This window comes from Galendromus occidentalis, unplaced genomic scaffold, assembly GCF_000255335.2.
Source record: "Galendromus occidentalis unplaced genomic scaffold, Mocc_1.1 scf7180000076824, whole genome shotgun sequence".
In the NCBI taxonomy this organism is placed as follows: Eukaryota; Metazoa; Arthropoda; class Arachnida; order Mesostigmata; family Phytoseiidae; genus Galendromus; species Galendromus occidentalis.
The window spans coordinates 1073-13257 of record NW_003804813.1 but is presented as its reverse complement, the minus strand read 5'-3'; the positions used below and the strand labels follow the sequence as shown (position 1 = coordinate 13257).

The 12185-nt window shown below is 49.4% G+C and overlaps 2 protein-coding genes and 1 pseudogene across 2 annotated transcripts; 1 reads left to right on the top strand and 2 right to left on the bottom strand.

The window, feature by feature from the left end:
* Positions 1-1798: 1798 nt before the first annotated feature.
* Positions 1799-2314, bottom strand: LOC108863735 (uncharacterized). Its single transcript, XM_018638264.1, has one exon. It carries the CDS (start codon positions 2312-2314, stop codon positions 1799-1801), a length of 516 nt encoding a protein of 171 aa, XP_018493780.1.
* A 1036-nt stretch (positions 2315-3350) lies between these two features.
* LOC100902343 (tigger transposable element-derived protein 6-like) lies at positions 3351-4856 on the top strand (annotated as a pseudogene).
* A 3664-nt stretch (positions 4857-8520) lies between these two features.
* On the bottom strand, positions 8521-9222 carry LOC114828026 (uncharacterized). Its single transcript, XM_029110579.1, has one exon. It carries the CDS (start codon positions 9220-9222, stop codon positions 8521-8523), a length of 702 nt encoding a protein of 233 aa, XP_028966412.1.
* Positions 9223-12185: the final 2963 nt, after the last annotated feature.

Here is a 12185-nt window from a genome sequence, read left to right as displayed (position 1 = left end):
TTTATACATATTGTATATCTGTAGGCTTGGTTTCCGGGACATCCCTTCTCTCCATGCCTTGTCCTGCGTTTCCCGGACTTTTAGTTTCACTTCCTTGTAAAATTTACTTAGAAGTGGACGTCCTTCGTTAGTGTATACCACGGGTATTTCCCCATCAAGGTATTTTTTACGTAGGATCTTCAAGCGTTTGACTGCCTCGGTGTATGTGTCGGTCAGTGCCATCATTGACAGGATCGCTCTCGGCCATCTATGTGCCTCCATTGAACTTATCCTAGTGAAATATCGGATCCTGCTCTGAGCTTCTCTTGCCTCGAATGATGACCAGCCTATTTCTCCTTGGATGAACTCGTTGGCTACCTTGTATCCCGTAATACCCAGAGCCCATCGACCCGCAGACATCTGCGTCTTTTCGAAGTGAGCATTCAGCGCTCTTTGGTTCCTCGAGGCTAGTACCGCATTGGCGTATGTCAGCGTCGGGACCGCTGTGGCTTTCCATTGGATCTTGGAAACTTCGAATTTATCGAACGTCCATAGGCATTGTGCGTGCATTCTTTGCAACGCCACTTCCGCCTTTTTTCTCAGAAATAGCTCATGTTCATGGAGATAGTTAGGCTTGTCGGACAGAGTTATTCCGAGGTACTTATATTGATCTTGTCTCTCGATCTCTTTCTGTTGTATAAACATAGGAGTCGGTTGTCCCAGATTCTCATCATTGAACACCACAATGGCGCTCTTCGTGGGGTTGAAATTGAGTTGTACTTCTGTACCAAACTCGGATACCACATTTAGGAGAATTTCCATTTCCTCATAGCTTTCGGCCATTAGGAGTAAGTCATCGGCGTATAGTAGCCCAGGGATCTTTATCGACTGTACCGGATTGGTATTCGTTATCACCTCGAAACCACATCTCGTCCATAGGATTCTTGATTCTAGTTCGGCAATATATAGGGAGAATAGGACGGGGGAGAGGGGACACCCCTGTCTCAGACCTATATTAGTTGACATCCTTTCGGACTCGACGGTGCCAACTTTTATAACGATCTGATTATCCGTGTATATTATCTTGAGTAGTTCTACCCAATTCGAATCCATGCCAAGGTCTGATAGTCTTTCCCACAGAAGTTCTCTCCTAATTTTATCATAGGCTTTCGTACAGTCAAGGAAGCAGCAAATTAGTCCTTTCGACTGTCGCCTTGCGAGTTCGATTGCTGAGGTTATAATGAACAGATTGTCCTCTCCCCTCCTGCCTGGTCTGAAACCATTTTGCACCTCGCCCAGCACTTCTTCGTCTTCAATCCAGTCATTCATACGTTTGACAATGATTTTCATGAAGATTCGGTACATAACTGATGAGACCGTTATCGGCCTGTATGTAGTGAGCTCTCCCTTGGTTGAGTTCGGTTTCTCTATCATCGAGACTCTCCCGATTCTCCAGTCTGACGGAATCTGCTCGGCCCCTCTGAATAGGTCATTGAACATCCGACACATCTGGTTTATTCCAAGTTCTGAGAGCTCTTTCAATACCGAAGCCGGTATATTATCCTCTCCGGTAGCGGTTTTGACAGAGATCTGCCCGAGGATTCTCATAACTTCGGTTTCGTCTGTTGCGATATTTGTCGGGGTGGCCCTCTCTACGGGTGGCAACGTACCCGTTCGCGGTCGTGGTTCTGCATCCAGAGTCAGGGATCCTACCTTTGTCAGGTATCGACTCAAGTTCTCTTGGGTTACCGTTTCACCGCTCGTATCAATTACTTCTTATCTTTGCTATGCTGTACGCTACGGATCCCGTCGATGAAGTTCAATATGCCAGGATGTTCGACGCGGATTGGCGTTGGAGACTTCTATGAGCTGCCTCCGCGTAATTGTTGGTGCGACTGTCCCCTCGCAGTGTGCGCTCATAAACCGTCCACAGAGAGACTGGAAACAAAGGGTCCCGCCGTGCCAGAAAACCGTCGTTGTGAACTCGAAGACGACCAATGTACGTGTCTTCGAAGTAGTCCAGGACTGGTTGCAACTGATCTGGCAATTCGTTCCGGAGCTCTCTGAGAGCGTCCTCGAGCCTTTCCGGAGGAACGAATGCGAGTGCGGAGATCATTTTGGCCTTCAGTTCGAAGTCCGACACGTTGCGATACCGTTTGCTCAGCCCGTTAGCCGCAACTTGTTTTTTCATGTTTTTTACGAGGTGGAAAAAACAGCCTTGGAGCAGAGCGTCGGGGATATGGGAACTGAAGGCATTCATCAGGGTCTTCTCATAATCCATCGATATGCTTGTTGGATTGAATGTAGGCCACTCGAGCGAGAGCAGGTCGATCATCTGGAATCAAAGATCGGAAGCCGGGTTGTTGTGTTGAACATTCGTAGCGCGCTTTCCAGAAACAGCGTCAACGAGCTGTCAGTCAATAAATGATCGATCATTCCCGTTCGGACGGTCTTGAAAGGAACAGCGTGTCATCACTGAAACTAGGTGTGAACCGTAACACGGGTAATACTCGGAATATAATTCCGGTCAAGGCCCTCGACTCAGTTGTGGCGCTCGGCGAGGATGGCGAATACTTGAGAGGACTGATTCGGGGCTAAACTAAATGTCCCATCACAGTAAATCTTTGAAACTCCACCGATCCACGAGCCCGTGCTCTCTCTGCCGAAGAGAAAGCTTCGATTAAGATCGTCAGACCCGGAATCTCCGAGCACGAATCGTTCCCCGACTCCCGGAGTACTTTCGTATACACCATATTCTTCAGGAATGACAATATCCCGACGATCCGTGTAGTGCATCGAAGGTATTCTGGTTCGTTACTCTCTGCTTACACTCTGAATTGTTCTCTATAACGATCGATTCGACTCGAGGCCTCCATTGACCGCCAGTGAGTAACTCGCGCGAATTCTGTTGAGTATCTGTTGCGGTGCCTCTTGAGTATCAACTGCTCGGCGCTTCATCGCCGCTTGCTTCTGTAGTACTTCAATGGCCGCAGAGCTCGGCAGGTCGGTATGATTTCCTCTCACAGTGACCTCCCCTGTCACGACAGATGTATGGACTCGGGCTAAGCATTTTTGACTTTTGCTTCCCTTGTGCTGACAACGCCAGAACTCTGTCGATAGATCTTTACTCATCTGAGCAGAAACGTATAGATGGCCATCTTGGGCTAACTTGTGTTTTCCGCGTTAACTTCCAACGGTGGCTTCCATTTTCGTCGCGTGGAGTCGTAGTGGCCGAGTTGTCGTGGTGGCCGAGTTGTCGTAGTGGCCGAGTAGTCGTAGAGGCCGAGTTGCCCCCACGGCCGAGATGTCGCGGTCCGCACGCGCATAAAGCAGCTCGGTCTGCCCTTCGAAAAGTCGTGAGCGTGGACACCATGGCTCTTCGGACGAGGAGGAAGGGATTCTCCTTGAAGGAGAAACTTGAAGTCCTCGAAGAATTACGCCCCGGCGTGAGGAAGGTGGACGTGGCCCGGAGATTCGGCATCAGCAAATCAACGCTTTCTACCTTCCCTAAGAATCGTCAGAGACTCGAAGAAGAAGGAGTCGAGTTCGACCCTGAGAGAAAAAGATTGAGGACAGCCAAATACGAGAGAGTCGACAAAGCCACGTTTCTGTGCCTTCAAGGGATGCGTTCAAACAACGTCCCCGTTTCAAGTCCGCTACTCCGCGAGAGAGCTGTATTGTTGGCGAGATCCCTCGGTCATCCAGACTTTCTAGCCAGCGAGGGCTGGCTGGCGCGTTTCAAGGAAAGATATGGAATTCGCGCCAAAGTTCTGTGCGGAGAGTCAAGTGATGCCCCCATCGAAAAAGCGAATGAATCGAAGGACAGGTTTATAAGAGAAGTTATGTATAGCTGCTTACTCTCCAGATGATGTGTTCAACGCTGATGAAGCGGGTTTGTTCCACCAGTTGTTACCGGAGCGAACGCTGACGATGAAAGGCGACGCTTGCGAAGGGGGTAAAAGTCGAAGCTTCGATTGACGACTTTGATTGTTGTCACGCCAGCGGCACAGAGGAACGGAGGATTTCAATCGTCGGGAAGTCTGCGAAACCCCGATGTTTGAGAGCGCAACGCGTGGATGACGCGAGATCTCTTCACCGAGTGGTTGATCAGGTTCGACAAAGACATGCGCTTGCAGAAAAGGAGCGTTCTACTCTTGATCGATGATTGCTCAGCGCACATGAGTTTGCCGCGCATGTCGAATATACGCGTCGAAAACTTTCCCCCTAATTGCACCTCGGTGCTTCAACCCTTAGACTTGGGGATAATAAGGGCCGTGAAAGCTAACTATAGGAAAGACTTGGTTCGGCGTATACTGGTAAACTTGGAAGTCGGCTCCATGTCGAAGCTTGACGTGAAAGCGGCCATGGATATGATAGCTCACGCTTGGTCAGACGTCGAGTCGGAAACAATCCGGAAATGTTGGAAAAACAGCGGCCTGCTTGGTCTCTGCGCCGCTCCAGACGAAGACACTCGTGAAGACTCGACCGATCTTTCTGGATTCTGGGATTACGAAATGCAAGGCATGAGTCTACCGGATGGATTTTCCCTCGAAGGCTACATAACCGTGGATGACGACCTCCAAACGTGCGAGGTTTCGACCGAGTCGTCGATTCTCAGAGAGGTTTCGAAAACCGGGATGTCCGAGTCTCTTGATGACAGTGACAGTTCGGGCGCGGAAGATGAGGTCGTTGAAGAGCGCGAACCACCGTCTGTGATTTCAACGTTGAACGCTCTCGAGGTCGTCAAACGTTTCTTGGCGAGTCGGGATGATGTACCAGACAATGTTTTGACCTATAAGCTCAGCCTCGAGGCTTACGTTGTAGCGAGTCAGGCGAGGAACAAGATTCAAACGAAGATGACGGAGTTCTTGACGTGATTGTGTCCACAACAAGCTCTTGACTCGATATCGAAGAAATGACAGCGTTTCTTCAAGTTTGCAACGTCAAAATTGTCATTTCTGAGTCACTCGCATTTTTGCGAACATTCAGTATAACGTACGAAAATCGCTGGCACCAGCGTGTTCGTTGTAACGAGGTTTGACTGGTTCCGAAAACGAGAAGAAACCTGATTTCGATGGCATGCCCAATGACAGGCTGGATTATCCTAGGGCCTGGAACTTCAGACAAAATGCCATAGATGCCTGATTTTGCCATTTTCGACTTCTTCGCCAAATTTGGCCTTTTCCGCATTTCGCCCCGCCATTTTGCCTTTTTAACCCCAACTTCAGGCTCCGGGTAGATGATATCCGGCGCTAGAAGCATTCTCAGGGCTCGAGAGAGCCCGTCTCATTGATTGGGATGTCTGCGTCGTGCCGCGATTCCCCTTCGAGTGACGTGCCGAGTGAACACCTCTTGTTTTCAGCTGTGCGCTCGATAGTGGTTGTATCGAGAAGATTCAAGTGTACGGATTCCCTGCTCTGAAGATCCTTCCTTTTCGAATTGTTGTTCTCTCTTAAGATAAAGTTTCGATGCCGAAACAGAAGTTGTGTTCGAGAGGGAAGGATGAACTCTGTGTGATAGAGTTCGGAGCAGAACTTTTCATGACCGATGGAATCGTGCTCACCTGCGGGGTGTGTGAGAAAGGGGTGATCACAGAAATGGAATATTTTGTGCAGCAGCACACTAATTCTGTGATGCATCAAGAACGCATGAGAAGACCCTCAAACGGAGATCAAAATCTGTGTCTCCTGAAGAACTTCCTGGATTTGTCGGAGGAGGAAAGCCATTTCAATATAGATCTATGTCAGACCATTCCCTTCTTCAAGCTGCAGAATCTGTCCTCTCGGAGTTTTCTACAGAAGTACTGCAAGAATGAAATTCCCGATCACACAACGCTGCGCAAAAACTACCTCAAGGAACTGTATGACGCTGCGCTCCAACGAATTCGCGGAGTGGTAGGTGACAACCGAATTCGCGTGTCAGTGGACGAGAAAACGGATGCAAAAGGGCAGTACGTTGTCAAAACGATAATTGGCTGTTTGAATCCCGGGGAACCTTCGGAAGCAGTTCTCATCGTATCAGGAATTGTCGAGCAAACGGACCATGCGACAGTCGCCCAGGCGTTCTTAAACTCTCTGACGTGAGTCTCTTGTGGCCCAAGGGAATCCAACTTGACCGGGTGCTGCTGTTTGTCACCGATGCAGCTCAAAGATGGAAAAGGCTGGTGTCGGACTAAGAGTTGTTTTCCCGAAAATGATCCCACGGGATTCATAGGGTTCGCGAGGAAATCCGGATTCTGTTTCCCGCAGTCGATTGTCTGATCGCGAATGTAAAGAAAGTCGTCCTCAAGGCTCCGTCACGTGTCCGAGCCTTCGTGGTCAAAGCGCCGAATTTGGCGCCCCCGCCTGAGCCGATAGTGACGCGATGGGGGACAGGGTTGTACGCCGCTTTGTATTACGCAAGGAACTCCGATACCGTCAGAAGTGTGGAGGAAAATCTGGATAGCAGCGAGGCCGCTGCCATTCGGGAGTCGAAGGACTTGTTTGAGCGTCCCGGCTTGAGAAGCCAGCTGGCATTCGTAGCCTCGAATTTCGCGAGTGTGCCTGGTGCGATAACGAGCCTTGAGAACTCGAAAAAAATCTCTGAGCTCGATAATCGGATTCTTTGAAGAAGTTGAGGCGAGAATCAACTCAGCTGAGGGTTTCGTCGCCGAGTCCATCCAGGAGAAGTTCAAAAAAGTGAAAGATCAGAACCCCGGCTATGAGGAACTGGTCAAAATAAGGGACGCACTACAAGGCAGGAATACAGACACCGCGATTTCTCATCTTTCGCCGACAGAGATCTCATGCTATAGATATGCGCCTATGGGGAGCGTGGACGTTGAGCGCTCTTTCGCACGATATAAAAATTTGCTATCGGTTCAGAGACATGGTCTCCCCGCCGAGAACGCGAAATACCACATAATAGCCATGTGCAACTTGCATGATCGAGCATAATCAATCCCTTTTTCGATCGTTTTAAGTGCCTTTTCCGAAGATTTTCGATGCCTTTTTGCCTGCCTATTTCCGAGTTTGTAAGTGCCTGAAGTTCCGGGCCCCAAATAATAATGCTCCGCAACCAGGGACATCATCCTCCTCCGACTCAGTGTGGGGCAAATTTTCGCCGTGATTATGATTTTACCGTAATCATACCCATGCGTATGATTATGACCTTAATCATACGCTTGAGTATGATTATGACCGCAATCATAATCACACGTGTGATTTTGATCATAATCATACGAATGCGTGTGATTACGGTGATTCCTGTGATTATGACTATGATTATAATCAAAATCACACGTGTGATTATGATTATAGCCACAATCATACCCAAGCGTATGATTACGGGCATAATCATACGCATGCGTATGATTACGGTAAAATCATAATCATAATCACGGCGAAAATTTGCCCCACACTGCTGCGACTCAACAATCTGTCGCCTGTGGATTCATTTTAGCGAAATCTCAAAAATGGGAGCGCGCGCAAGATCCCGGGATCGACCCGTTTTGTTATCGCAAAGAGCTCTACAGGAATGCTGGACGCCAATTCATAGAAGATCGGTCACCTTCCAAATCGCTGACCATGAGGGCATCAAGTGTCGGCGCCAGAATTTTCCCTTGAGTTCGGCGTGTGCGATGACATCTGTGGTGCACAGCACGGAGTCTCTTCTAGCAATGAATACGGCTTGTATAACTTCACTATGAGTAACTCCGAGGGTGCACGCACTGATCTGATTATATTGGTTTGAGTTAAATTCCGGATGCGGCGAAGTGCGTGAACTTCCGAACCGGGGGGAAGACAACTCGTAGATACTGTTTCGTCCGAGTCGGGGAGCGTGATCACGCCGACGGGTCGAACACGTGATGGATGGTTTTTTTTCACGGTCCTTCGACCGGAGTACTGATGCTGATGATTAGAAGTCGATACGGCTTCCTGTAGCGGTTATCAGCTGCTCTCTTTTAGATTTCACTCCGTCCGTCGCCGACCGCGCATGCGCGAGTCCGTGTACTTTTCTCTTTCAGTGCGCCCGAGACTCGGTACCCTTTTATTGGGATTAGACATATAGTAGAAATAACGACTCATCAGAGTTCCTTATACACATTTTTTCACATCAGAACTAGATGAGTGCGGGGAGGAGTGTCTGACTCCGAATCGCCGCGATCTCGCTCCGGGATCGCCACTGAAAGATATCACTCATACTGGTCGTGAACGTAATGTGGTGTTTTCTTGACTGTACGATTAGTTTCCTATATGCGCAACTAGACCTTGAAGGGTCGTTCGTCACACTCCCCCCCGGAATTTCGGAAGCTCCTTCGGAATTCATGATGTTCCAGACTGAGGCAGAGTGTGTTTGGCGCCACGTGATCCGAATCACATCACTTTCTGGACGTCTCTTTGATCCGTTTCTGTGGAATCCGTTTTGTTGTTCTCTGTGGCCCCCGTGATTTTCCTCGTGTTTGGTGTAAGCTATGTGAGGTGTTTGCCGGACCTATTCGTATCGGGGAAGTAAGAAAGGATTTTGTGCTTGCAATCTCCCGCCAAATGTATAGTTCGGATTCTATTCGAGTGCGGCGTTTTGACCCTGTGGATCGGGGGAGACGATTGGGTACAGTTCCTTTATCGGTCGAACCAGCGTTTGTCCTCGTGCAGTTTTTATCTTGCATGATCGAGCATTCTCCGGTTTAATGTTCTCAGGGAATGCCACGACCCGGCAGAGCGGCCATAGGGCTCGGTTGTTGTTCGTGTCCTCGAGAAGGCAAATGTCTCCGATATGCAAAGGTCGAGCCTCGACGGGGAGTCGGTTGTGTGCTGTCCTCAGAAACTGGAGGTATTCCCCTTGGAAGCGTTTCCAGAATGCATTGAGGATCTTTTGTTGGTATTTCCAGCGCCTGGAGAATATTATCATGTCGGCTTGAGCCGCGGTTTCCGGTCTCAATGCGTGCTGAGGGAAGAGGGAATTTCCGCGATAACCAAACATGAGATCAGCGGGGCTGAGTGCTTCTGGATCGTCTGTATCCGATGGGACTGTGGTTATCGGTCGCCGGTTCACCATGGCTTCAATTCCCGACAGAATGACCTCGAGGTCCCTGAAGTGAGGGACGTTGGTCCCGAGGACCTTTCTGAGCGGTCTCTTCACCGACTGGACTTGACGTTCGAAAAATCCTCCTTCCCAAGGGCTGGCCGGGGGTGTGAAGGACCATTTGATGAATGAGTCGGCGAGCCATTTCCTTATGTCGCCGTTCTTGATATGGGCGTACATGACTTTCAGTTCTTTGGCTGCACGAACGAAAGAAGAACCGTTGTCGCTGATGATGTGTTTCACGCATGGAAATCTATTTACGAATTTTTGTAATGCGCCTAACACTTCTGCTGTTGATAGGTCGATGGTGAGTTCGAGGTGGGTTCCTCTCGAGACTGCACATGTGAAAAGGAGGATGGATCCTTAAGCGATTTTCCCCGAGTCTTTTCGGTACCTTATTGGGCCGCGAAAGTCACAGCCTGTGTGTGTGAAGGGTGCTGAGCGCTCGATTCGAAATGGTGGTAAATTCGCCGTTGGTAATAGCGCTGCGCTCCCGTGAAATATCTTGCATAGCTGGCAGTTCTTGACGGCCCTTCTAGCTAAACGCCTTGCGTGGATAACCAGGAAGTCGTGTCGTAGTAAGTGGAGGATTGCGTTCACACCTCCGGTATGGAAGCATCTATTTTCATGGATATCCTTCAAGATGAGAAGGGATAGGTTGCAATCTGATGGGAGGATTACCGGCTGCTTTTGTTCCGACGAGAGATCGTTCGCCCTGATCAGCCTCGTCTGACATCTGATAAGGCCGTCCTCTCCCATCTTCGGTGTGTATTGGAAGAGTGTGCTCGTCTTCTTAAGGTTTCTGCATTGAGACTTCCTTTCTTCCGAGAAGTATGTTGTCTGAATTAGTTTTGTTAGGCTCAATCTCGCCGAAATCATTTCCGACGGGTCCAGATCGTCGAAGGGTTTCGACGTGGGCTGAGCTGGTGAACTGTTTTCAATTCCTTCCTTCGCTAGTTGGGCTTTCTTTCTCAAGCGTAACATGAGACCCCAGAATCTCACTGCCTTTCTCCATGTTGAGAAAGTCTCTTCGAAGAATATTTTTTCGTGGTTCAGCTTCTTGGGTTTTCAGTGCCATGCATACTGCTACCTCTGGTCTGCGCTCTTCATCCGGAATGTTCGCCTTCGGTGTCAGTGATGCATTTTCCGCAATGATTTTCTTTGTCAGTTCTCTTTCCGGGAGCTTTAACCACTTCGGTCCAGAGAACCATAATTCTTGATAGGTCGGATTTGCTATGTTATATCCTCTTGAGATTATGTCTGCGGGATTTTCGAGGCTCCTCACATAGTTGAAGTGGGCGTGATTTACCAGGGTTTGGATTCGCCTTATTCTATTTGCTACAAAGGGCTTGAACTTTTCCGGGCTCGATCGAATCCAACCGACGACGCTCGAATTGTCTGAATAGAATTGCGTTCGACTCAGTTTGTGGTCGAGGCATGAGGATATAAGTTTGCTTATCTTCGCGCCTATTAAGGCTGCTAAGAGTTCGAGCCGGTGTACTGTCATCGCTTTTATAGGTGCAACTCTAGCTTTCGCTATGACGAAGGAGACATATGGTGCGTCGTTGTTAGGTTCTTCTCTGAGGTACGCAACGCATCCGTAGGCCTTGAGTGAGGCATCGCAGAAGATATGTAACGTCCGGGAAACCGCGTTCGAGCCTAGCATGAGTCTAGGTATGGATAAGTCCTTTGCTGCTTTCAAGGTTTCGGCGAACACGTTGAATTCTGCCGTTTATTTATTTATTTACCAAACAAACCGAACGCAGGCGAAGGCCGCATATATGGTGGAATTGTGAGGAGAGGCATGATGGTGAACACTAGGTTTGAGTCAGATTGGAAGGGCTACGGGCGATCAAGTAGGCTTTAAGTAATCTTTTGAAGGTGGGGTAAGGGTCAGTTTTGCGGAGATCTAGGGGTAAAGCATTCCAGATGGTTGGAATGAGGTATAGCGGCGAGGCTCGTGCGAAATCGGACCGAATAGGGAATAGGGGTAGGGAAAAGTCGAGAGGGCTATGCCGGCGAGCAGAGGTAAGGGGGCGGAAAGGGAGATGGATAGGAGGTGGGAGGCGGCCACGGGAGCCCAGGTAGGCGAGACATATAAGGCGATAATGGTTGAAGTCGGCGAGAGTGAGTAGGGAGAACTTGGCAAAATAGGCGGAGATCGGGGAGCGTTGACGTAGGCCAAGTACAGCTCTGAGAGCGTTCCTCTGGCACATTACAAACGGAGAAAGAGAAGTGGGGGCAGCGGAGCCCCACACCGAGATTCCGTAGATGAGAGTGCTGGTGAATAATATTTTGTAAATTTGAATGAGGAGGGATCGGGGGAAGCCAAGGCGGCGTAGACGATGGAGGCAGAATATGATGGAGTTTAGTTTGCTGCGGACAGCTGTGAGGTGAGCATTCCAGGAGAGGTTGGATTCGAGGATCACACCAAGGCATTTAACCGAGGGGGACCACGAGATTGGGACAGTCTCCCAGACGATGCAAGCGTCAGGGTTGATAGTTCCCGAGTTGCGGTGACGGAAAAGGAGGGCAAAGGTTTCAGAGGTATTGACGTTGAGACGGAGGGTAAGGAAAGGTTGGAGATACGGTCCAGAAAGTCGTTCAAGACGGCAATGTACCGCTTCAACCACGTCTCTACGGATCTTGTACAGAATTGACGTATCGTCGGCGAACGACAATACACGGAGGGAAGGGGACAGAGAGTTGCCATAGATAAGGACCGAGTTGATGTAGATGAGGAAGAGAAACGGGCCTAAAACAGAGCCTTGGGAACGAAACAGAGAGAGAGCACGTAGACGAGACCTGTAGGTAGCGATCAGTCAGGTAAGAGTTGAACCAGAGAACAGAGATGGGATCAAACCCAAGATTAGAGAGCATTCGATGAGAAGGGAAGGATCTAGACAGTCGAATGCCTTAGAGAGGTCAAGGAACACCCCCGCAACGTAGGAGCCCTCGTCGCAGGCGCTCAGGATGAAATGCCGTAATTCACAGAGGGCAGTATCAGTAGAGTAACCCGCTCTGAAGCCAAGCTGGTGACAGGAGAGGATAGACGCTGTAAGATCATGGAGTTGGGCGAGGATGCACTTCTCGAAGACTTTGGAGAGGAAGGGCAAGAGACTGATGGGTCTGTAGTTGGAAGG